The 27,808-nt window shown below is 43.2% G+C and overlaps 1 protein-coding gene across 2 annotated transcripts in view; it reads left to right on the forward strand.

Moving 5' to 3' along the window:
* CFI (complement factor I) overlaps positions 1-27,808 on the forward strand; it is a 181,567-nt gene that overhangs the window by 144,412 nt on the left and 9,347 nt on the right. For both annotated transcript variants that reach the window (XM_085641367.1, XM_085641368.1), the window contains 5 exons: positions 1,681-1,704; positions 5,801-5,836; positions 10,172-10,275; positions 23,266-23,369; positions 26,703-26,986. In XM_085641367.1, coding sequence (XP_085497493.1) covers positions 1,681-1,704; positions 5,801-5,836; positions 10,172-10,275; positions 23,266-23,369; positions 26,703-26,986 — 552 coding nt within the window. The remainder of the gene's footprint in view (positions 1-1,680; positions 1,705-5,800; positions 5,837-10,171; positions 10,276-23,265; positions 23,370-26,702; positions 26,987-27,808) is intronic.

Consider the following 27,808-nt stretch of genomic DNA (forward strand, 5'->3'; position numbering starts at 1 on the left):
ACAGCATGGCATTACCCTTCTGAATCGCATACATATCTAGCAGTGTTCTGAAGAGGGTACTGTGGGTGCCACCAGCCTGTGGGCGGGGGTGTCTCCTCACCTCTTCCTAACCAAAGAGGTCAAAAATTCCCATGGGAACACTACCTACTTTTGCAACACCTCCTGTGTGCCCTAATGCAAACAATCCCATATTGCTCCTCTTCTTCCCAGAATGGCAGAAACGTTCTTCCCCTGTGCAGAACTCCGGAGTCCATCCCAGTGATGTGGCCAGGGAAATGAGCAATCCCTCCCATGTAGTCACTCTAAACCCATTCTGAGCGCAGCTACTCTCCCACTTGGCCAGATGCCTGATTGTCAAGGGGGCAAAGGAATCGACCAGGCCCAGTTGTTAGCTACATCTGCCTATGACAGGGTAGGCTTCTTTGAAGTTAATTAAGTTCCTAGGCATAGCATAAATGATCAGCCTGTCAGAGAAATAGAACACCTCCCCACACCCAAGGTCTTTGTCTCTGCTCTGGAAACAAGGTTGCACCTCATCAGGAGGCTATTCGGCTCCGGTGTCACAGTTGGAAGCACATGCAAACAGGTTCCTAGAGGCTTTAGTAAGATAACCGGCAAGTTTGCTCAAAATACCTGTTGTCAAATATTTATCACATATCCAACTTTATCAATAGATTGGGTTTGTAATGCAGTTGCTTTCTAGGCAGAGGTAACAATAATACGTTTGTAATACTTTATTCTAATACATTTCTATGGAACAGCTAACCCTACTTTGAGGGCTTTTTCACTGTAAGGAAATGTTCAACATGAAACCTTTGCACGTCCTACTTTTAAATACCATGCACCCTGCCTTATGGGTAGTAAGGCCAGCTTAGTGGTAACTTACTTATTTGATAAAAAGAGGGTGTAGGCCTGTCAAAAGGGGATATTTTTAAAGGGTGAACTTTGAGTGTACACCTGCACAACCAGGCCACTAGTGGCAGGTCAGGAGCCATGTTTATACTGTCACTCAAGTGGATTGCACAATGGGTGCTTCAGTCCACTTGTGACATTCTATTGACAGGTCCTGGGTACACTGTGGTACCACATACTAGAGACTTATAGGTAAGTTAAATATGCCAATCGGAGGTATGCCAAGTTCATCATGTTGAAAGGGGGAGCACAGACACTTCACCATTGGTTAGCAGGGTTAAAGTCTACAGAGTTCTACAGCCACCAAAAGCACACAAGGCAAACATCTATGGTGGTACCACACAAACAATGTTCATTTCCATTGACTGATGATAAGCAATATTGCACCAGGTGGCACCTGACATTTTCACTGAACAAATGGTATAGCAGTTGGTGTAAATTTCATTTTGCTGCTATTCATTGAGGCAACTGTCAGTGCAAAAGTACGTGACATCACTGTACTTTTGCATAGCACTAGTGCAAAATGTCCCTGTCTTTCCAATTTAACTGATCTATACCCAAGAACTCATACATACAATTTAAAGTGGTGTTTGATTCCTTGTGCGTCAGTTTATTAACAGTAATTATCCCACGTTTCATAACAAAGTTTAGTAATTTACTTTGCTGAGCAAAATAACTTGGCTTAAGAATCAATTCAGCACTTGTATGCTTTTGTGAGGAAGATATTGTTTACTTTGCAAACATGAGTTCTTTTTTTTCTCCTTACAGACCAGCAGCAAATAAAAAACCGAGGTAAATGTTTCGATTAACTTAAAGCAATACCTTATGAGAAATTGTGAAATTCTAAATCAGTGTTTAAAATTCTGAACAACCTTTGTCACCTCAACAACCTCTCTAGACACTCTTTCAGAAAACACAATGTTCCACTATGTCAAGGAAAAGCTGCACACTTCATTGACACACTAGGAGCCTAAGACTGCCGCATCACTAACCCTAACCCCACCTTATCTTACCAAAAACAACAGGGCAAACAGCATGAAAAAGTGAAACAGAAGCTCGCCTCTCTAAAAGTCTGGTGAGGACACCTTATAGATACCGCCAGTTCTCTGCATCTTTAAAAGAGGAAATAATTACTGCCTCTGTAAAAGCAAGACCCACTCTTTGCAGAATGATGCACCCAGGTAATAGCAACAATTCATGGAAATAATAAAAAACATTCTTCCAGGCCTTGGCTAGTCTTCACTTGCTGCCCAGCAGAGCCTGAATCATTCTCACAAATCTTTTTTTCACAGACTAGTGCTTGCTTGTATTGCCCCTACACTTTTTAGAAATCCTCTCTCTATATCACCCTACTGACTTCTTACTTAGATAATGTAAACCTTCATACAACAGAAAGATTGAACACGGAGGTGCATGCTTTAAACTGTGACACTGTTTTGTATCCTGTTTATTCTGCTGTGCATTCTATCTCTAGTGCTCTGCTCCTTGCCACGCAGCCAGTGTGTGAGGTCATTTAGAATGTTGTGAGTGTTTGTGCTTGAACGAGTGAAGAGTTGGAGTGAGTGGGCTGAGCAGCAGGGATGCTGCTCCTGGTGGGTCTTACTGACTATCTTACCATCATACCAGTTACCTCTAACTGACTGTAACTGATGAGACAATGTTTGTTGGCGCCTCCCAATGACCACCTCCACCACAAATTCCCTCACCACCACCCTTCAACAGTGCTCAAGTCTCCATAACCACCCTCTCTCAGATGCATATATAGCGTCACTCATACCAGTGTAGGGTGTCAGGGCACTTTGCATCACACACATTAAAGAGATACAATCAATCATATGTTTGTGAATCAGTGTATAGGAAATGTTACATAAGACAGTGGACTACCAGGTGTAGGAGTCACATGTCATCCATATTGGTAGGCAGGATAGTTTAATAGTGCTTGGTCTAGAGAAGCAAAAACTAAGAATTTTAAAAGGAACACCATAGTTGGGGGTTCTCTTTAATAATGAGAATAGATTTCTACCCAAATTAATCCTTTTTGCAACATTAAGCTTTGCTCAAATATACACTGTGCACCATGCGGGCAGTTCTTTGACAAAAGTTAACAGCTCTGTATTAGCATTTTTAACTTATAAATTGAAAGTAACAAATTGATGTCTCTTTTAAAAGCGGTAAACTACTGACCTATTTCTGTTCTATGCACTTTGTAATCTGCACCATACTTGTCTTTTTATACAGGCGTATTAACCTTCTTCGCTACAATAGTGAGTCAAAACCCCAATTAAAACTTGATCTCTCGTCAGGAAGAACAGGCGTTATCCTGAATTCTTTTTGGGTTGCCTTGAAATTGCAGGACAAAACGAACACGGCAGCAGGTGCTTTAAAATAATAATGAACTTACACACACGGCGCCCCCCGGAAGTCAGCACCCGGTGTGGTGGCACCGGTCCCACTGCCCTAGAGCCGGTCCTGCATGGCGACAAGCACTTCACTTTGTTTACAACACACAGCATGAACCCTATGTCATATTTAGGAATCACCTCAAACCCTTCTTCTTCTCCAGCACAAGAGTGGACTAACGAACTACAAGGATCCACAATCTTTGACTACAGTACACTAGACTGAAGAGGCTCTGCTAACATTTATTTAAAGTGTCTCTTGAACGACCTGCCTAACCATCAAAAGCTATATTAAATCTAACTTCATTATGTATATTCTGTCTGGCACTTGCTCACTTCTCCATGTTGGTAGCACTAGTCACAATTTTTTAAACAATGTAAGAGCATGTAAATGTGATTTGCAATGAAAATGCATTGCATTGAGTAGTACAAAAGTAATAGGGGCTCATGCATCAACCTAAATACTGATCGCAAACGGGCCGATTCGCAGAATCAGCCCCTTTGTGAATGGTATTTAGGCAATTGGGATGCATCAACCCAAAACCCATTCCCAATATAGGTAATCGCAAATTTTGCAATTACCTAAATTGCGAATGCTTTTAGGGAATTGCAAATTGCGATTCCCTATTTCGGATGCATCAAAGACTTTCCTAAATGTGAATTCGCATTTAGGAAACGCTAATTACCATCAACTGCAAGTTGATGGCAATTTGCAAAAACGTTGAAAAATGCACAAAAGTGCATTTGTCAAAGTGCCATGTGGCGCACACATATGCCCTTAGGGCATATGTGTGCGCCACATGTACACACATGCGAAATTTGGGGGTGCATCAGGGTGGCCTTTAAGGCCCCCTAGCACCCTTCAAATTGCATTCGCAATTTGAGAGTACCTATTTGGTACTCGCAAATTGCGAATGGCTTCCCATTCATTCCTATAAGAATGAATAGAAAGGCATTCCTTAGTTGCGAATCGAAATTTGCGATTTGCGATTAAGGAATGTGTAGGAATCGCAAATGTTTTTGCAAAACCTACATGCATAGGCAATTGCGATAGCGATTCCTTAATAATCGCTATTAAGGAATCGCAATTGCCTAGCTTGATGCATGTGTCCCTTAAAATCAGAGGAGTTGTGTTGGCAAGAAAATTTTGGTTGCCCCTAGTACATTTCTTGATGCCCCCAACTAGTGCAGGTGTACCGACGTACCATCTGGAGCAGGAAAAACAGACAGGTGTCCTGTGGAACTCCACCAACTAACCTGAAATGGATCCACATTAGGAACAGACAAACTTCCCAAAAATAACAGACATATTTTTCTGAGTTCCCTTTACCTTTCCTGAGATATAGCATACATCCAAGACATCTGGACTAGTGTGATCTGAACTAGTACTAGTAAAGGGCTTTATTAGAATGGTACAGAACATATGCAAAATAATGATAGAAAATATGACAGTTGTAGTGGCACTAAAGAATATGCTTGTTGTGTTATGTTATAAATGTTTTAAAGCGTGACAGGCTCTGAAAACTGGCATCCTGGCTCTGAAGGAGAAGCCATAGAAGTAAACTCAGGCCTGCACAAAGAGCCAGGTATTAAGCTTTCTTTTTAAACAGATCATGGCAAGAATTTCTCCTTATAGTACTAGGTAAGGAGTTCCATAGCTCAGTTGCAAGAAATGAGAATGAGCAGCTGTGCATCAGTGATTGAAACAAGGGTTCATCTCAAGGTTTTTGGATGCTGAATAGAGGGACCAGAGGGAAGATAAGGCAAAAATTTGCGTTTAAGATATGTGGGACTAATGTTGGATATGGCTGATTCAGAACAATGATTTATGGATCAGCATTTTGAGTAGATTGCAAGCAGTGTACAAGGTAGGCAGAATTCCCCTAATAGAGAGTTACCGTAGACCAGAATGGAGGAAGAAATAAAAATACTTTTTCCAGCATTCTGAGCATTAAACAGTAAACAGCTACAACTTGATTGACTTGGTTGGAAAAGGTGGGTTTATCAATATGGAAACCTAAATTTCCGCAACAGGAACAGGGACCGGGATGGACCTAAATCTGAAGGCCACCAAGATGAAGATCAAGATGAAGGCTGTTTACCAACTTAAGTAGTGTCACTTTTTCGATTCAAACAGTTCTTCTTCATCCAGTCTGCAACCAACGACATACATGGGGATTCGTTTAGTCCTGTATAAATTATACGAACAAAACACCACTAACACTAAACAAAACACCATTTACACTGCATTCGATATATGGCTATATGAATACCAGCACGCCATCATAATAAAAATTTAGGACACACAACAGAGTGATCCCAAAGATGTGCCAATTTGCAAGTGGAACTAGCACTATGAATGTGTGGAGTGTGTTATGGGCAAAGATTATGTAATAATGTGGGAAAATAATCTAGTGTTAGGTTTATAATCGTTAAACTATTAAATGTATTGTTCATTTCTTTCCAACACTAATGTTCATCTTTTCCAGATAGTGGGACACCTGCTAGGATGAACATGGATGATGGTGAGTAAACTACTGGTTTGTGGAAAAGCTTTGAAAGTGATAGGTACATAGCGAAGTGACATAGCCACATTTATTATAACATGTGCAAAATCTATTCATTTTCACATAATTCCTCTTTCTTTATACATAAGCATTTTGCCCTCTGGACCATACTTCATTAACCAAGCATGGACAATTTTTCAATCTGCATCCATGTGCTGGGTGTATTTGGGCTACATATTCTTACGTTTGTGAAAAATTCTCTGCATGGCAACAAAGTTAATTGATAACAAAATCTCACAAAACTAAGAAGGCTCCCAATGTTCAAATCCGAAATTATTACATTGATCTCAAATGTCTATGTTACATTTAGAAATGTCAAATTCAAGGTTAAACCAAATACCCAACACACTTAAAGACATTTACTAAGTCAGACACACTCATTTTACATTTTTTTAAATAAAGCTGTTGAGATACTCAGGCAACCTGTTAAGATGACTGCTGCTTATGTATGACCATTGGGTTTTGTTTTTCAATTCCTAGTTTTTACTTTTTTGTGCTTTCTCAACACTGGATCCATTTCAAATGTCCTTGCTGTTCCCCCTACATGCTTCTGAATGTAGGAAACTGGAATTTTGTTACAGTTGTCCCCCACTTTTTACCCCCATTAGAACTATTATGTGCTGGGGTTTTTGACTCTGGCAGTGCACTGAAGCCTGTTGATCAGGCTCCAGTGCCAGTACTCTTTCACTAAAGTAAAGTAACTATTTAGTTATATCCCAATTGGCAAAGACTTTAGCACCCCTATAAGCCCTAGTAAGTAGCACCCCTGGTACCTAGGCCATGGGTCCTAAAGAGGGTCCCTAAGGGATGTATCATGTAGTATGCCACCCTAAGGGACCCCCATACACATTACATGCAGGCTGCCATGCTGGCTGCGTGACATGGTGCAAACCATGAGTGAAAACACAAGATGGCACAAACACTGTGTGCCATGCCAAAGTCACTACATAAAATATATGTAAGTCATCCCTACAGAAGGCCTTGTAGCCCTAACACAGGGTGTGTATACTACATGTGAGGGCATCTCTGCATGAGCAGCTATACCCCCGAGCTGTCTAGTTCAATTACTAGACGGTACAAGTGAACAGGGAAGTATATGTACTGGGCACTGGTCATTACAAGTTCCCCATCTACATGGTCATATTGAAACCTATGGTGTGTAGAATAAAACGGATTGTTTTAATAAAACTGTACTGTTGCCAGTACAAGATTGATTATGACATGAACCCAGAGGGCATCTTAGAGGTGCCCCCTGAAAACCTACCAGTATCTAGTGTACTGGCTGACTGGTATCATCCAACCTGCCCCCACAGGCAGGTTTCTGACCGCCTGAGGGTGAGAGCCCACGCTGTCCGAGGTCAGAAACAATGCCTATTTGGTACCAGGACAGGTGGGAAATTAGCTATGCAAGTAGGCATGTTGCCAGCCGCGGCCCTTTCAGGAATGAGCAGTGGGGCCGGGTGGGGGGATTTTGACAGACAATGACGAGGGAAAATCATTTAATTTTCCCTCGTGGTCATCTGTCAAATCCTCCCCCCCCCCCAACCCAACCCCACAGCTCTTACCTGTATGGGCCGCGGCTGCGTATTCCACTCCAGGCTGGTTACACCCCTAAGGTCGGCTACCTGATGTGCTCCACAAAATAAGAGTTCCACCATCTTGTTTTTGGTGGAATTATGAACTCTGGGACTGGGTTATGCCCACTCCTCCCATTGGCGACTACCCTTCACTCCCCTTAACACCCTTAAATTAATTATTTATATGGCCCCCTGACACCAGGAACTCAAATTCATCTGCCTGAAAGAAGAAGGACAAAGAAGAGCCGAAGACGTGAGAACTGTGGAACAGCATCAACTTTGGTACAAAACTCTGCCTGACTGCTGCTCTCCCAACAACCCCCAACATCGACTCGTCCAGAAGTGGAACTGCCTGCCCAAACCCTTGGAGGTCTGTCCAGCCCTTCCTTGACCCTGCAGCATCTCCCTTGTGGTGGAGGAGCCACTCCTGTGCACCAGTAGGCACCGACTGCCACTGCCCGGTACACGGTTCTGTTAACTCTCAGGACCACCAAGGGAGAAGCACCCTAGCAACAGGTCTTTGTGCTCCAGGAGGCCAGATCCATCCTCTTGCCAAGTCTGGAGATGCCAGGACCCCCAGGAGCTGCCCAACACCAATACCTGTGGGTATCGGAGCCAGTTGCAAGCGCTAAGGCTTGTTTGTGTTCAGTCGGAACACCACTGCTGACAAAATGTACCTGCACATCGAGGGACTCCAAGAGAGGTCAGCCCAACACCAAGAGTGGCTCTTCTGTGTTTCTTTTCCCTCCTCTGCAGGTACCTCAAGAACTGTGAGAACCTCTAACTCACTGACCTGCCGAACAAAAAACCACTCCACCCGAGCTCCCCAGCCCGAGATCAGATAAACCGATGGTGTCTCTGTGGCCCTGAGACCCTCAAGAGCCAAGCCTCCCTTGGGTTCTGCCTGACTGGTCCCCCAGTCATCGCTTCCAGCCTTTACTTATAGGTACTTTTCCCATTGACTTTAACGGGTAGTGTTTGAGGCTACCACCACGTAAAGCACCTCTGCATCCGGAAACCCCAGGGCAGGTAAACTTGAATTCTTGGTGCTTTCTTGGACATTGGCCCATACTTAATTGAGGTCCAGAAGAACAGTCCTGTAAGTCTTCTGTTAGTGTATCTATGCAGTGTATGTTTCTCCCATAGGATAACAATACTGAATTTGAAGTCTCACGCCTCAGATCTGACAGCTGTCATTTTCTACCGTTTTTACTGTGACATTTGATAATGCCTAACATACTTACCTGATTCTGATAATCTTGGTGTCTAAAATTATATAAAAGTACAAAAAAATACATAATATTTTTCTAAATTGGTCTTGAGTTTCTTCTGGAGTGTGTATCTCATTTATTGACTCTGTGTGTGCAGCAAATACCGTCATGAGTGATGTAATATGTGAGGTCAAAAGCAGTGCATGGCGGGGGCGTTAGTTCTGCTAAATATAACTGATTAATTTCAGCTTTTTTTTTGTTCAAAGTAATATTTTATTATCATACGTAAAGCTAACCCCTGCTGGTCACGGTCTTTGCCTTTGTGTGGGGATTGTCCACAGGCCAGGCCCGGATGCAAGCCCTCCACAGGCAGCCAAACCCACACTGCATACAGCCTTTGGTAATACACAGCAGGGGGCTGGCAACAGGGCCTGACATTGCCCAACCCCCCCCCCCGGAGCCAGCACCGTTTACTGCTAATGTGGAAGGGGGTTGGGTGCAAATGACCAGAGAGTGTATGTGACCGGGCATGTTTTAAACAAATCCGATTCTCCACTCACAGCAAACAATGGCAGACTTGCATGACAACCATTGGCTAGAAATTTGAGGTCACAAAAGTCTTCACATTAACTCACAATTTAATGTAAGTTTCAACGTGATCTTTTTTCAGAGGCAGATGCTTCCTTGGTGCAACGGGGATCCACCCCCCAATTTTCCTGCTTTTTGTGCCATTCACTTTGGTAATTAAATAATCACATTACACACTGTGTATTGTGATTATTAAATTATCAGCCTGGATGGCCCATAAATCAGCATACCTTGCCTTAGAGACACCTGACGTTGACGCTGTATCACCAGTGCCTGCTCTCCTTGTTGGCATCATACTCTGACCATGGCGTTTTGCGAGGATCAAGCAGGCCCTTTCATTGACACATGCCCTAGTGCGCATGTGTCAGACATCATTAAGGCCCTGGCCGGCACTTATCTGCTGGGGTCTTTGTGTTCAACCCCTGGATGACAGGCAGCAGTGTCACTTTTTGCAGCAGCCCCGGGCGGCATGAGCATCATCTTCTGGCGTGGCTGCTTGCCAATTAACAATGCCTCTCACCGCACCCTTTCCTTAGTCGTCATAGGGTGGGATGGGGTCAATGAGCCCCTTTCCCAATTCGTTATAGGGTGGGGTCCATAAGCATCATGGACCCCACCCTGTTATGCCCACTTTTGTCACCGACAAGTACGGGTGTCTCTAGTTTCAGTACTAACTCCGTTGGGGCAGCCATTATGGAGAGCAATCAGAGCAACTCATGTTGAGGACCAAAGCAGGGAATCCACTGCTTCAATAAGTAGGGCTGTGGACGGAGTGGAGGGACTGGGTGACCTTTTCAGACCTAAGAAAATAACAATAGAATATGTTACTTTGTGCGGTATAATTATAACAGAAATGTTTCTCAGACTTACCGATATTTGGCAAACAAGTTAACATGTTCCTTTTTTATTTTTAAAAGAAAGGAAAATTATACGGTCGAGTCTGCCAGCCCTAACTTGTGGTATAGCGTACCACAGAGGTAAACGCGTCAAAAGAATTATTGGAGGCGAAAAGGCTGACAAGGTAAGACATGTGGCACAATGTGGTGCCGTGGATTCAAATGCATTGTGTTTTGCTACTGGAAAAATATTTACAGTGGTTTAATAGTTATCTTGTGGAAGTTTAAGTGCGGCCTAAGAGTCACTGGTTCGATTCCGTGTAGAGCTAGCTTAGTCTTCCATCTTTCTAAGAATAGTAAATAGAGTATGTTGTATCTTACTATATGTAGCCAAGTTGTAGTTTAAGTATTTCTTGTATTATCTTCAAGTTGCAGGAAGGTAATTTATGTACAACAGTCCACCAGCCTGGTAATCCTCATACACCAGCCCCACCAGGAGCAGCCTGCCTGCTGCTCAGCCCATCTTCCAACTGTCACCACTCATCCACACAGGCACCCAGGCATTCCAAGCATCACAGTCACACCAACATTACACTGTCAACACTCACACTGGCTGAGCAGCTAGGAGAAAGGTAAACTGGAATACATATGATTAAATGAGCAGGATATAACAGAGTACCATTGAATGGCAAAAGAGGGCCAGATGCACATGGCCATTTGGTCCCAAGATTGATGGTCAATTTAACTAGGTTCTCCCCCATTGCTGGTTAAATCAGTCGGGAATCTTTGAGTTATTCTCAATACTGACCTATCATACATCAATCAGGTCAATTCTGTCACTTCTGCCACTTTCTTTACCCTCAAAATGTTCAAAATGATTCTATCTTTTATTCTTTCTTGCCTGCAGAAAACTGTGGTTACATCCTTAGTTCTGTCAAAACTTGACTATTGTAATGCTCTTTACTTAAACACGCACCAACACGTTCTTAATAAGTTTAAGACCGTGCAAAATGCAGCTGCCAGGGCTCTGTGCAAACTTCCGAAATATCATTCTGTGTCCTCAGCTATCCAGCAGCTTCACTGGCTCCCTGTTAGAGCCAGAATAATTTTTAAATCAGTATGTGTAGCCTACTAAGCCCTGTATGGTCAGAGAACGGCATTTCTGAGGTCTGCCTTTTCTTTCTATCTTCCATCTAGATCTCTACGTTCCGCCTCATCCAAACTTGTGCTGGTCCCTCGCTTTAGACAAGTGAAATGGGGCGGTTGTGGTTTCATTATGGGTGCTTCAGGAGCTTGGAACACTCTCCCTCTTTCCATCAAATGCTTGCCCACCCTTCTGGCTTTCAGAAAGGCACTTAAAACATGCCTTTTTATCTCTCGCTAATATCTCTTCTACTGTAGACATTAATCAGGTTTGCTCACTCCGATATCGCCAAGACACCTTATTGGTATTTGAGTGCTTTATAAAACCTCCTAATATAAGATAACATAAATCTCTGTTTAGGGTCGATAGGCCCACAAATGTGTCAGTTTGTGGATATTCACAAAATCCTATATGACACTTAACCACCCTAGAAAAAAAGGTCAGATGATTACTCTTCTTCCATGGTAGGCAGGGGAATTGAAAACCTCCAAACTTTATAAGGGCCTAAGGGAAGTAGTGTCTCCACTTCCCTGTGGAGAAAAGAAATTGAAAAATATGCATTTGCCTAGCAGTTTACATTTTTCCAATATGGACTTCTTGTACCCAGGGCCGGACTGGTAAAATAATGGAACTAGCATTTCCATGGGGGTCTGGAGACACTGGAGGCCAGTTTTTGGAAGCGCTTCACCTCAATATCTCCAGCTCAATAGGTTTATTGGTGCAGCAGCACAGAGAGGGCATAAGCGGAGGTGGAGCAGAGGATACACACAGAGAGAAACGGGGAAAAAAACAGGGGTGAGGGAAACATAGACATCGATTAACCAAAATGCCTGGGGTAGCAGAAGTGATGTCACATGCACTTTGATCCCCAGCTGGTATCATGTGTTGAATAATCGGAAGGTTAATGGGCACATAATGATCAGCAAAAGTGCAATTTGCTATTTAAAATCAAAAACATTCATGTCCCTTTCCCCACTGCCACGAAGAGGATGCCACGGGTAAACCGAGACTCCGCTATCAGATGTGCACTAATATGTGACCTAACATGCGACCTAATATGCAGCCTAAGTTGTTGTTATAGATAGAGCAATATTAAAGTCTATTACAAGAAATATATTTGGACAGTGCACATGGAACTTTTCTATTTCAAGGTGATCTCAATGTGATGATAAGGGAAAACGAGGCTCAGAGAAATAAGTTATTTGCTTAGCCTAACACAATTTAGTCAAGTGGGGAAGCTAGGACTGATCCCTGTTTTCCTAATTTCACGTTGTGCAATTTAGCTACTAGATGGGTATCTCTTTCTTTCTTCAGTTTTACATCAAAAGTAATGTGTCTTTAATTAATTCCCACATTAAGATGCTTAAGAGTAAATATTGGTAAGGCTTACATTCAAAATGCACAGGGATAAGAGGAGCTGCATGTGGTGCAAACCCCATCATGCAAATGTTTCTTCGTGTACACTGCCTTTTGTGCGGTGGCTTGTGGACTACACAAAGTGATAATATACAGTGGGATGATCTAGCACATAGCCCACAGTTTTTGAACGGGGGCGCTCTCTGTCCCCTGAAGAAAGTCCCTCTCAGGGAGATTAAGCATCATTTCATCTCTTTTATGCTCTAACATCTGTGCTCCAGGGCCGGACTGGCTATGTCCTTTTCCCCGGCAGGCCAGAGGAGTAGGGGCCGGTTTTGTACCTGTGGGGGCCGGTTTTGCTCCTGGGGGCTGGTTTTGCATTAGTGCTGCAATATCGGCCCCCTATAACAAAACCAGGAGTGGTGCTTCTTTCTCAGTTGCACCCCATGCCCCCCCTAACATCTGTGCTCCAGGGCCAGACTGCCCATAGCGGGCACAGGGCGTTTCCCCCGTGGGTCAGAGGGGTAGGGGCCGGTTTTGTACCTGTGGGGGACGGTTTTGCTCCTGGGGGCTGGTTTTGCATTAGTGCTGCAATATCGGCCCCCTATAACAAAACCGGGAGTGGTGCTTCTTTCTCACTTGCACCCCCCATGCCCCCCTTAACATCTGTGCTCCAGGGCCGGACTGGCCATAGCGGGCACAGGGCGTTTCCCCCATGGGTCAGAGGGGTAGGGGCCGGTTTTGTACCTGTGGGGGCCGGTTTTGCTCCTGGGGGCTGGTTTTGCAGTAGTGCTGCAATATCGGCCCCTGTAACAAAACCAAGAGTGGTGCTTCTTTCTCAGTTGCACCCCATGCCCCCCCTAACATCTGTGCTCCAGGGCCAGACTGCCCATTGCGGGCACAGGGCGTTTCCCCCGTGGGTCAGAGGGGTAGGGGCCGGTTTTGTACCTGTGGGGGCCGGTTTTGCTCCTGGGGGCTGGTTTTGCATTAGTGCTGCAATATCGGCCCCCTATAACAAAACCGGGAGTGGTGCTTCTTTCTCACTTGCACCCCCCATGCCCCCCTTAACATCTGTGCTCCAGGGCCGGACTGGCCATAGCGGGCACAGGGCGTTTCCCCCGCGGGTCAGAGGGGTAGGGGCCGGTTTTGTACCTGTGGGGGCCGGTTTTGCTCCTGGGGGCTGGTTTTGCAGTAGTACTGCAATATCGGCCCCTAAAACAAAACCGGGAGTGGTGCTTCTTTCTCACTTGCATCCCACGCCCCCCCTAACATCTGTGCTCCAGGGCCAGACTGGCCATAGCGGGCACAGGGCATTTCCCCCGCGGGTCAGAGGGGTAGGGGCCGGTTTTGTACCTGTGGGGGCCGGTTTTGCTCCTGGGGGCTGGTTTTGCAGTAGTGCTGCAATATCGGCCCCCTATAACAAAACCGGGAGTGGTGCTTCTTTCTCACTTGCACCCACTATGCCCCCCTTAACATCTGTGCTCCAGGGCCGGACTGGCCATAGCGTGCACAGGGTGTTTCCCCGGTGGGCCAGAGGGGTAGGGGCCGGTTTTGCTCCTGGGGGCTGGTTTTGCAGTAGTGCTGAAATATCAGCCCCCTATAACAATACCGGGAGTAGTGCTTCTTTCACACTTGCACCCCCCTCCTCGCGCGGCCGGTCAGGCCAGGGCCTGCTGTGCTCGTCTGCCTATTGTGTGCTGGCTAGCATGGTTCCTCTTGTAATAAATGCACTGGGATATACAACATCCGAGAACAATAGAAAGGCCAGAATGAAGAGTATTTATCTAGGCATTACATATTTTTGTAGCTGAGAGATACTTACATAAGAAAAAGAACATTTTTGATTATACCAAATGTAAGATTGTTGAGGAATGGAATCAGAGTAAGCGACTGTAGACTTTTCAGTAAATATTTCAGAAAAATGAAACCGGGATGGAACGGTATTGGTGGATACTTCTTTGTTTTAGCAAGTTTAGCTCCAAAGTATGAATAGCTTCGGTGACAGCCTATTTTAAATGTAATTGCGGGTTAAGCCCCACTGCTGGGACCCCACAGCCTCCCTGCTCTTTGTAAAGTAACTTTAATGCTGGGCAGCTCAGGCCGCCGTGGCAGAGTGTAAAGAGAACAGACCGCTGCAGGTCTAAATAACAGGCTGTCAGTGGCTCCCCTCTGATGATCATACAGTGCAAGGTGGACCACTGTTGCAGAAAGACGCAGGTTAACGTGACCACGCACATGCGTCATTACTGTAAAGAGCTGCACAGCCTCTCCCCTGCACAACGGTTTATAAATGAAGGCTAGACAGGGAGTAGACATGGAGTGGTGCTCACAGGGCAGCCGAGCTGACCCTCAGAATGCATAAGGAAACGGCAGGGTGAACCAGGAAATGTGATTAGCTGTCAGTTAGAGGTCAAAAGAAAAGTAACAGGGGTCACAACTGGTTGGCTAGGGTTCGCTGTTGCGACCCCCAATTGACGTCCCTGGATGAAAAAAGAAAAAAGAAGGAAAAGTGTGAGAGGGTTGGGGGAGATCAGAGAGTGAGACATAGAGAGACAGAATAGGTGAATGGAGAGAGAAAACAAGCATTGGCAAAGCAAATAGGCCTCTCCTTTGAGACCTATTGGCTCTGCCAATGCCTTTTGTTCATGCCGTACAGCATCAGGAAAAATGGGGATGCTGTAGGGAATGGACAAAAGGAGAAAAAAGGCGCTATGAAGTGGCTGTGTCATTTTATGGACGCCCATATGTCTGAGAACATATGTGTACGCAACACTGAGCATAGGGAGCATACAGATTGGAGAGAACAATATAGAGCCCCTGATGTTCTGCTTTACACACTGTCTAAGCGATGGAAATGTCTCTAGTTAATTCCTTAACATGCATGCCCACAACCGAGGAAACTTGTATTTTGAAATCCGGCATAAACATTGTCCGAATCTTACTTTACATTAATGACATTGTTAGCGTGCTGTAAGCAGTTTTCTTAAATTTTCCAATCTGATATTTGAGAATGATGTACAATTGTCCAATTGTAGCGCTGCCTCACACTATTCAATTCTTATTTATCAATCTGCTTCTTAAAAAAGTTCTAAAACACAACAGATGAATTACAGCCCTGCAGTGCACCCGCCCATGTACAATGCTTGTTTGTCACTTGAGGGGTAGGACAATACAAGTGTTCTTCTTGTTAGCCACTAGCTAATCTGGTTCTGGCAATTGCTATGTGTAGGATTATTGTCTCTGTAATCTTGCTATCAGAGGGGATTTCGCCAGTCACACGAGGTGCTAGCCTTAAGGTTGTTTTCTGTGAATGATCATGCACACGTTTCCCAAAACTTTGTCATAGCTGCCTTAGCTTTTCACAAAAGGAGGGTTTGGCAAATAAAATCAGAAAAAACTGAATGAAAGGGTCACTTGAATCATTATTTGTGGCTGTCACGTTTCAGCTGAAGAAGAATAAAGCAGTATTTATTTTCCTGCTTCCCTTTCTCCTAGATACCTACATGGGTTTATTGATTGAGCGCTTTGAGATACAATTTCCATACAGATAGGAGAAGAACTTTTCTTACCAGCATGGCCTTCGTCAGTGCCAACAAATAAATAAATAAATGAAAGTGACCTTGTGTAATGTAATCTGGTACTCAGGTGACTCGCTCCAATGCCGTGGAGCTGATTTTGCACTATATAAAAATAATTGTGAGCGGGGTGTAGGTGGTAGGGGTGGGGGAGATGGGTGGATTGGCCGGATGAGTTACAGGAAAGGAGTTAGTTAGAACGAAGATGTATTTTAAAATGTATAAATAAATTAAACTGACCTTGTGTAACGTAATTCGGTACTCATGTATAGCCTTTGGGCCGATTTGGCGCAGCTATATTAAGAAGAATTGCGAGCTGAGTGAGATACGGGATAGGATAGACGGAAACGATCTGCAAAACTATGCAGATGGACCCATTCCCTGTAAACAGAGTGGTAAGGCAAGGCTGTGCCCTGACTCTCTTCGCGCGCTATGTTACCAACCGGATCTCATATCTGAACCATTGTGATGGAGCTCCTCCATGCCTGGCAAGCATCAAAGCTCCTGCCTTAATGTTTGCCAATGATACACTCTTATTGTTGAAATCGCCTAAGGGGCATCAAAAACCTCTAAATCGCTTTGAGAATTTTTGGGTCAAGAGGGGCCTAGAAATTAATGTGGCAAAAACCAAATATGTGATCTTAAATCCTTGCTACTCTACAAGACCTAACCCAAAGCTCATGGTGTCCCCCTTGGATCATGTTTAAACATTTGAATAGCTAGGGCTGACGTTAACAGAACAGCTTGACTGGTGGTGCCACATTGAAAAATGTAAGCTTAAACTGGAACAGCACTTTGGGGGCTTGGCTAGATCACAACAAAGATTGCACATGCGCCCAGTTTCACCAGTGATCCAAATATATAAGCAGCCGGCCCTTGGAGCAGCCCTTTACGGTGCAGAGCTCTGGGGTCATAAGGATGTGGCCAAATTGACAATAGCGGAAAATCGTTCCCTATGTCAAATGACGGGATTACCAACTAGCACAGCCCTGCTCCCCCGTAGGCACAATGTGGGGCTATGGCCAATTTCAGAGGGTGTGGGAGTAACACCAGTTTCATACTGGAAATACATACGGGCCACACCTTAGCTTAGCTCCTACAGAGAGGGGCGCTGAGGGAAGTTCCAGGAATTCCTGGTGCAGGAAAGATATACTGGATTTAGTTTATAAGAGAGACCTTGAGAAAGATAAAGGGGAACTATACTCAGTATGAGATGAGCCTTTTGCACACACAACCCTCCTTTGGTATCTTGACTGATTATTTCCTTTTGACAAAGGTTAAGTTTAAATTTGAGCACCTTCTCGATGACCTTGAGCCTCACCTAGCGAGGAAGCTATACCTACAGTTCAGGTAAAGCACATTACCGCTTGATACGTTTACTGCTAATTGGGCTAGAGTGCCAGAGACAGCCAGGATAGCCTGCCCCCTTTGTGGATCTACTAGGAAAACAGAACATGTCCTGTTCTGCCCAGCCTACCTGGTTGGCATGGACAAATGGCTAGTACCAGTCTGTTGGAATCTAGGAGTCAGGCAACATGTAGGGGCCCTCCAAATCCTAAAATTTGATGTGAGGCAAAGTTTGGTCTTTGCTGTCTCCTGTTATTTGCTTTTTATGTGGAGAATTAGGCAAAATGAGAGTCTGTTATCAATTTCTCCAGACTCCCTGGAGGTACAGGGACCTTCCTGATTTGTACTCTCTTGCAGTACCTTGTTCTAAATGTTCAAAGAGAATTGTGTTTACTCCTCTCTTAGATGTCAGGTTATTCTATAGCATTAAGCTAGAGAGGAATTTTAATAATTTCTTTTAATGTACTTTATTTATAAAATTAATTATGTTTTTGGATTATTAATCTAGACACAAATTTTAAAGTGACAGTTTTCATGTATTATGTATTCATTTAATGACCTTTGTTCTAATGTTTTAATTGGAACTGAACTTTTAGTGTGCTTTTATGGCAGACTGCCGAAATAATGATTTATGAATGAATGAAAACGATGCACTCTTATGGAGTGCTATACTAGACAAGTGATTGCAATACCAGTTCGGCCGTTAGGCATCCCATGGATGGTGCAACACATGATGCAGAGGAGATTCAGATGGACAGCAAGTAACACATGCCGAACAACAGAGAAAAGGGTTGCAAATCCTTTCTCCCTGTGGAATGAAACCATGCCTCCACAACAAGAGCCAAACCCCACCTCTTGCGGAAGACTGCAAGCCCTGGTCAAAGCCAGCCGAACCCATTCAGCAGTCCACTCGTGTGAGTGCTTGGAAAGTGCCAACTGTATGTAGAAATAAACGAAGGACACCAGTTCCAAATTAGAATGAATTGATAGAAACAGGTTTTAGCTACAGAATGTCATTTAACAACCAACGTATTCAGAATAATTATGTAATCTGCAAAATTTCTTAGTGTTATAATCCCAGAAGCGGCACAAAATATCGGTTTTAAATGGCCTGTTTTTGTTAATCTATGTAAAAACATGTTTTAGTCATTTGTTACATCATCAAGTTTTAAAGGAGTGAACTAGTAATTTAGACAACATTCTGAGTAGGCCAGTAACCAGAGCCCTGCGCAGCTGTAGACCAAAACTGAGCTCGGAGCAGAGCTAGCAAAAGAAAAAAGAGTTCCACAGAAACAACACATGAAGACCAAAGCATAAAGATACAGTAGTTAGGAACTGCTCCGTGGGAGGATACAAACAACAATGAGGAGGGACAAAGAAGAAGAATTAGCCACTAGCAAGTAAGCCTTTATGTTGGACAGTCGAAGTGATGAATAAAAAGGCAATGGGCTGGCTGTAAGCCCACAGAGTGAATACAGCATGTCTCAAAGAGACAGTGCATGTGCTGCCTAGGCTCAACCTAAAAAGAGAGAGAGAGGAGGATGGCTCAACATTTTTGCCAGTGGGGCTTTTAGTGTCCAGTCTGTCCCTGGTTGCACTGTGCATATAATCTTCCATTGGAGAAGAGCAGATGTCATAAGACATCCCTGAGCTGGAGGCTGTGACACTGGGGCATGGAACTACAACGTGGGAAAGGTGCTGTAGCACCCCCAGAATAACCTTGTAGGAGTTCACATTTTAATAAAGAGGCCTTTACATTTATCATGTAGCATTTGCTGTGCATTCAAAGACAGAGGCAAAATGCCAAGCAATGCCTTCTCACAAATGGCCGCTTATTTTTTTGTAATATGGAGAATGGGGCTTAAATTTTCCTTGTCTTACTGTAAAGTTGGTGAATTTTTGAAATGAGTGACAATCCTCTTGAGGTGCAGAGAGTGTGAAACAAGAAGAGAGCAGCATGTCAGTTGTTTTCTAATGCACAAAAACATTTAAAATACTTTTAAATGAACTTTACAAATATTTCAAAATATATCAACTGCACGTTAATGAGGAATGCTGTTTTTTCTAATACTGAATTGTGATGTATACCAAGCTTTTAATAGAATCAGAACAAAGCAAGGCACTTTACTTGTTTGTAAATATGCACAGACACCAAATTTACAACAGTTATAGTGTGTTCTTCATATACGTTCAGCAGTATCCCTGCATGCAACTTTAATGCCATTTCAACTGGTCATTAAAATGTGCTCTCTGTACATGGTAGTACCAGATATATGCTTTACTTATATATTTGGGACACTGTGCTTCAAACTGCACTACTAAACACGCACTGCAACCCTATAATATAACTTCTGATTGAACTTATCTCATTTACTACACTTTCCTTTATGTAGGTTTGATTTTTCACAAACACTGTGACTTCAGAGAGACAAAACATTGATGGCAGCACCTCCAGTTTGTAAACTGCTTCAGCACCAGCACAGCTTTCCAGTTATATTACTGGGAATGTTTGTGAATTTCATACAGTAGTACATTTACATCCATGTAGGAGTACATCCATGGATGTGAAAGTCGGACTTTTCTTTATGAATCTGGCAAAAGATGTATTTATGGTGTTCTTTATTTTTAATACAGGATACATAAGTCCTGATTAAAAGTTTGGCATGTTTAGGTGCTGGGATACCGTGTGGCTAGATATTATTTCCAGGTGGTATGCCTGTACCTAAATACACCTAGTATGATTACATTCCCATGAAAGGTGAATAACTGTACAGACCTCCTTTTTCCTGGCAGAATTCAGTGCGGATTTCTCAATTCTATGGGCATCAATGCTCACATGTTCTGAGATCTGGAAAAAAGCGAGTGAGGTGGTGGAGGGTAAGGAGTGGAGGAAGAGGGGGTAGGATGGCTGATAAAAGAGGAGAATGTTGCCTGGCAAGGGGGAGTATTACATGCCAGTAAAATAACTGCTGTTGTTCCCTCATCCATGACATCTGGGAGCTTAAACTTCAGGCCACTTATAATTGAACAAAGCTTTATCCTGCCCCGGTATACCGCTCCACTCGTAATCAGGGCCCTAGAAAGTAAGGATGCCACCGGTAGGAGCAGCACAATGTCTTTGTTCAGCATCCCTCGATTACCAGCTAAACTACCAGACAACATTCTAACCTGAAAAGTAAGAACAGGTGTATAGTATTATTCAAGCCAGCTGATTAGCAAATAAGTCCAGGCACACTTTTCACATTATGTTATGAATTGTTTGCTGACACCTGTCATCTTCTTGAGATGATCAACTGTGCATGTGTCAAAAACAAGTTATACCATATTTACACTTGCCAAGGTTTGGTAATGAGCAACATCTGTTTTTTACAGTTAATATTGTTACTTGAGTTTGAAATCCCTGAAATAACAGAAGACAAGAAGCGTTTGGCAAAATAGGAACAGTTTGTTTAATTAAACATTACGCCCAGGAGAACAGTTACAGGCACAAGGTCTGGAGACAGTCCCAATATACAATCACTATGTGTCCTTCTTTTATACAAAACATGATGGGTTATAAAAGTTTCTGGCGTACCATATCTGGTGAGGAATGTTAGTTGCTGCCTCTGGAGTCATAAATTAATTGTCTTATGGTTACTACAGGTGGGACTCGACCTCACGTGGACACAATGTGACCAATTGATAAGATGTCCAGATGTCCGGCATGGGGAGCGCGTGATCACTCTGTGTGCTCGGTCCTGATTGGATATGTGTACCTTACTCGTGTGGCATCTGACTTTTTATGGTGTTTTAGGAGTACGTATCCCCACCGGTCATGTGTGCTTTATTAGGGCAATCTCCCTTGTTCCTTGTAATGTTGCTGCGCCTATCTGTGGAATTGATCAAGAGTTTCCTAACCTGAGCGTTTGCCTGCCAGCTACGCACCTTCCCACCAGTGACATATCATTCAGCAATCCCGGGCCTTAGTCTCAGGTCCTGCTTAACAACATATTTGCAAGTCAAGGTTGATGTGGAGTTCTCAACGGGTGATTCTGTTAATAAGGACAAGATTTAGTTTTCATCAATGAATGCATTGATTTCCATATTAACAATATGTTATATGATGCAATAGAAGTAAAATTCATCTTGTCAGCTTCGTATCCTCCACCCATTTATCCAAAAACAACTCTTCCCACTCTGTTCTATGCATCAAACAATATACATATCAGCATTGCGTTATATGTCATGATTCAATCAGTCATAGTACCCGCAGCATGGGGCATGTTCCTGTACTTTACACTGGCAGACCAGGAGCATAGCATCTTGCCTATTCCCTTACTTTACAAAAACCTTTACAACATCCTGAACCAGCTATGTAAGACACATAATCAAACGTCTACAACTGGATCTTGAAAACTCAAAACTAACCAACAAACCTACAAATTCGTGCCACAGAATTAAAAAAAACAATTATAAGACCCCTTAGGACTAAATCAACTTTACAGGACAACAACATCTAACATATACAGCAAATGGATCATGAAATAAAATCACCAATACCTATTGTGGTCTGGAAGTTGTGTGAAAGCACATAACCTTCGCCGCACAGTAAAAGCAAACACTAACTTTCAGCCTGAATAGTGATGGCACACAAAACAAACGTAACACATTTTCAAACTTGACAACTGGCTCACGTGGAGAAAAGAGTCACTTTCAAAATCCTCACTCACGCCTACAAATACCTACACAACAACGGACCCAAATACCTCAAAGACAGAATCAACTTCCACGTACCCAAAAGAAACCTCGGATCTTCCAATCACGCACTGGCTGAAACCCCGCGCATCCACAGAGCAGGCGGAAGATCCTTCTCTCACATTACAGCCAAGACCCGGAACAAGCTACCGGCAGACATCAGACGCGCCCCCTCCCTGAATACCTTCAGGAATACCCTCAAGACCTGGTCCTTCAGCTAAATAGATCTGCCGGCCCCCCCCTCCCCCTGCGCCTTGAGACCCTCATGAGTGAGTAGCGTGCGTAAAATTCCCTGATTGATTGATTGAAACTTAAATAGTTTTGATGACCGATCTCATGCTTGCACCCTGAAACATAAGCACCCACTAAATGGAAGCCGAGAAGCAGTAGCATCCCTAAGCAACACCTAATTTCTTGAAAAGTACCCTCCAGAACGTTGCAGCAGTCAAGGCTCTGATACAGCCACAGTCGTAATCAGTCCTAAAATTCACATTGAAAGGTCCACTGCTATGTTCTGCAACCAGGCCTAGACCACACATAACAGCGTCCACCCACAGGGATGCAACACACTTCACTTTTGATACATTTGGGCTGATGGAACTACTTCATAACTTTACTTTATCAAATACTAATAGCTTAGCATGTTAATAACGGTTGTACCCTGGAGCACACTCACACCTCTGCAAATTGATAACAGCTGAACAACCGTGCTCTGGCACACAATAAACCAGGTTTTACCTCGAGAAATTTGTACAAGGCAAAATACCCTCTATAAGAGTTTTGCAGCTCCAAATGAGAAAAAAAAGTGTGTGGCAAAACCAATCCAGCGCATTATTTTCTAGAGGAATTACCCAAGGAGTGGCATCGGTATTTACCTCCCTATTTTTCGTCATGGAAATACCACAGGACATGGAAGGAGTCCTATGGTATTACGAATGTACATTTAGAAAAAAAACATATAGTATGGGAAACCTCTTGCCTTGCTTTTTTTATCTAACCTTGACTCCTCTGTTTTACAGGATCAGTTTCCATGGCAAGTGGCAATTAAAGATGGGGAGTCAGTAAACTGTGGAGGAATTTACATTGGTGGTTGCTGGGTGCTGACTGCTGCCCACTGTGTAAGGTAAACAGGCCTTTTATTCTGCCAAATGTCTACTTATTCCCGTCTTTGAAATATGACTTGAAATAATGGAGAAACTACCAATGTGGGCTAGTCTGTAGCAATACACAGGGCTCAATAAATTGGCCTTAAAACTCTTTGTGCACTAGATTTCAACACTATTGGAATATAAACCACTCATGAATAAAAACACTCCCATTCCTTAGTGTCCAAATAGTTATACAGAGAGAAGATACAACTGCTACATCATCATAGTGAATGAGTAAACTTCTTTAATTCTTCTATTTTCTCCCTTAGTGGTGCAGGGATTATGCTGATACCTGCCCAGTGTGGCTTGCCAACTGTCCTGTTGTTTTCCTTCCTGTGTGGCATGGGGGGAGGAATCCACACTGGCAACATAAGGGCTGACAATAACTATATGTAAGAAACTTTGAGGGTGTTAGAGACATGCCCTACGCCATCTTTGTTTTACTGGCTCTGGCCTTCATGGGCCCTCACTGAGCCAAGTTCTTTCAAAGATTACACAGACTGACAGGCTCTGTGTTAGAGTACTGAGTGATGCCTCAGGTGAAACAAAAGTGTTTGATTAAGACATCATATAACAGAGCTAACAGAGCTATATCTGGTTAAACAGATCAAACCCAACTGCCTGAAAGCTATTTCTTTAGTGTGGTGGGAACTCAACTGTATAAGAAAAGGATAAATTAGTCACCTCATCCATAAGGGGCTAAGACTAGTGTGCAGTTAAGGAAGCTTGGGTATAACATAATGAGTATCGAATTTCATACCATCAAGGTGTATATCCTCAGTTTATTTTACATGTCTATAATACACAATTATGTCAATATAAATCAATTAATCATAAATAATCAATAAAAAAAACAGATGTTACAGTCTGAGGACTTGCGTAGTGGAGCTATCCTTCAGGTTAGAGAGTGTTTCTGTTGCATGACTGTACAAACACCACAAAAGTCACTGAGTGGGTCCCCTAGAATTTCCCCACCAATCAGCATGGTGGAGGACATACCACATCTGAAACCCAGCCACTAAAGTGCCTGTCTAATCCCTACCATCCAGTCTCAGATGGATGTGATCCTGGGATTTTCAATATTCAGATTTCACTTGGGGTATTTTGATCACTTGTGTTGTTTTCCATTATGGAGCAAATCTCGGACTCGCATAGTGCATTAACACAAACGCGACCATTGGGAAAGCCAGTAAACTGGCTGCTGTCCCTTCTGCCTTCCTCACACTTCCTCCTACTTGGAGTGCATGGGATGGTGGTTTTCCTGAATGCAGAGCCACCACCCAACTCCATCATCAGGAACACACTCTGCTGGGCATCTGCCAGTGTCTATAGCGTCAGACTCCCGGCCAGCTTATCTTCTGCCTGGGACTGCCATGTGAACTTTGACAGTACTGGGCGAGAAAAATTCTGATATCATGGTAAACAACGTTTACCACAAAAGTTTTTCCCCGCAGGGAATCACAACGCGGTCGTTACAACGACCGCGCTGTGATTCTGCTTACCATTACTCCGCAAGTCGGAACAACGACTTGCGGAGGTGGGTGGAAAATGTTGGATTTAAAATCCAACACCTTCCCTAGTGTCCGCACAGACTGGAGTTGGAATAGTAAATTATACTATTCCAACATCCTGCACCCCCTCTCCCCCCTCCGCAAGTCGTTGTTCCGAATTGCGGAGTAATGGTATGCGGAATCACAACGCGGTCGTTGTGATTCCCTGCGAGGAAAAAGACTGCGGAATGACGAGATACATTCGTCCCCCAGTACACCAGGGGAATTACTGTTCTGTTTTCTGAATAGAATCCACTGCTTTAGTGTTTGCTTTCAGAAAAAAAACTAAAGCAAGTGCACCATGGCAAACCTGCCTTCAGTGTTTGTAGAGGTGAGTGACCATTTGCCCAAAAAAACAAAAACTGGTAGACCCAAAAGGCAGCTAAATATTAGTATGATGTGTGGGCTGGGGGGGGTGGTGCAGAGAGACAGCGCCTCTAAATGAGCTCTTCAGTCTTTAGGCACAATTCACTCACTCAGTGCCCACGTAGCTTTTGTTACCAAGAGTGAGGAAAGTAGGTGTGTTTTCTTACAAACATATACTCACACTCTTCTCTGTGATATGATGGGCATGCATTCTGTGAAAAAGGAGAGACTTTTGTAAAGCCGTGTTTCGTCCATGGGAATTTTTCAAGGCTAAATACTCAACGGCGGTCATGAAGGGCAGTCTTGGGTGCCCATTCCGACTCAGAATGAACAGGGGTGGTAAGTTGGCTGGAGAGACAGATGTTTCGCGAAGTAGCCAGTCATTGAAAACTTAAAATTACCATCGACGCTAAAGTCGTTATTCCCGTCCGAGCGGTTCGTGAGCAAGTTCCAAAGAAGAAAGCAAATTTGAGAATGGTAGAAAAAGAACTGGCTTGAGAATGAGGAGTCAAAGAAGATAATTTCAAAGGTAATGGTAAATAAAAATAAATAATGTAGATTTATGAATCCTATCAGCACTCAAATAGCTGTAATTCATGTGTCCCAAAAAAAATCAAATGATGTATTTTAAAGGACGGTGGTATAGTGACATAGGCTCAAAATGATAGGGGCCCGATTCACGAAGGTAAAGTTAAACGAAAGTCTAACTTTACGACTTTCGGTATTCATAATGGGCATTTACTACTCGTATCTGTCCTTTGTGAATACCGAAAGTCGTAAAGTTAGACTTTCGGTATTCAAAAAGGGCGTTTATGAGTAGTAAATGCCGTTTGTGAATACCGAAAGTCATAAAGTTAGACTTTTGTCTAACTTCACCTTTGTGAATCGGCTTCATAGACTTTAAAGACAACTTTAAATGGTCTTTACCTTTATATGATCTTTGCAAGACATCCCTCAGGAAAATATGTGAACCATTGACATTTCATGGCAGGTAGTGTGTTGTAAGGTACATTGGGTGAGTAACATCGGTAAACATAGAATTTAGAAACGCAATATGACATTTGATATGGACTATTTTTTGAAGATGAAGACCGTGGATTTTCAAAAATATTTTGGCCTTTAAACTAATTAGAACAGTACTTAGCATACTTAGATAAAGCACTAGTCTGTCTTTTACTACTAGTTTGTTTTTCTACTGATGGTGCCCATGATCTGTGGAGTTCCAATTCGCCAGTATTGCATACATTGAACAGATAGGATGAAGCAGTGTGGCATTCAAGCAAAAGACCTCTGCTTGCAATGTTGTACATATGGTTTAAATAAATTATTATTACCTGTGAAATGGCATTAGCTACTGTGATGACTAAAGTGTGTGTTGCCTTTCTTTTGTAGTTCTTCAAGACCACAACAATACCTGGTAATGGTTGGGTTGTTAGACCGGACGACGTATGATAATGATGTAGACGCGTTCCCTGTTATAGAAGTCAAGGTTCACCAAGATTACAATCCGACTACATATGAGAATGACATAGCACTGCTTCTGGTGAAGAACATATACAACGAAGAAAAGTGCATAGGAGCAGACAACGTTGTGATGCCTGCCTGCATCCCATGGTCTGAATATCAGTTCAGAGCAGGAGACACGTGCAGAGTTTCTGGCTGGGGACGGTCAGATGGTATGTAGGCAAACAGTGTGTTTTACCTTATCATTTATTGTGGGAGTAGTGCACATGTGAGATGGTATGGCCCTGATTACGAGTTGAGGTGCTATTTATTGTACCAGATAAATAACAATGCCGAACTTAAATGAGTGCTGAAGCATTTAATGCATTTGATAATTATCGGATGCTTAAATACATTCTAACTCGTAATTCCGATCCGTGTGTAAACACGAATTTATGCATGGATTGGAATACACCAGCCATCCTGTAATCAGGCCCAAAGTGTTTATCAGCTGTATTTTACCGCCAGAGATGCTCATATCCAGCCATATTTAACACTAGTGATCCTTCCATACTGTTTGAACTACCACATCATTTGCTTACCACAGTTGGATTCCAGTACAGTGGTAATTTACCAGCAGGAGTATTTCCCTTATTCACCAAGATATACAATGAGCCTCGTTGCAAAATATAAATATCCCTAAAGCTTGTTTTCTATTCTTCACAAACAATTTTTTGTTTGTTGTTAAAGCACCCCATGCCGTTCATCACTTTATTGGCGTCCACGGTCCTTTCTTTAGACGCAGCTCGCTGTATTGAACTTGACAATAAGCTGAATACAGTGAGCAAAGTGTAAAGAAAGGGGCGCAGCCACCATATATGCGAAAGCATGGCGTGGTGGGCTTGAAAACAAAAAACATTAAATACGGCAAGCCCGCACAAAGAAAGGCCTGAGGAAATAAAAGGCGCGCAGCCGCTTTAGTAAAAGTGTGCCGCTCTAGTAAAAAATAATAATAATAATAATGTTGATGAAAAGGTGCAATTTGGCCGCCATTG

This window comes from Triturus cristatus, chromosome 2_2 (assembly GCF_964204655.1).
Source record: "Triturus cristatus chromosome 2_2, aTriCri1.1, whole genome shotgun sequence".
Lineage (NCBI taxonomy): Eukaryota > Metazoa > Chordata > Amphibia > Caudata > Salamandridae > Triturus > Triturus cristatus.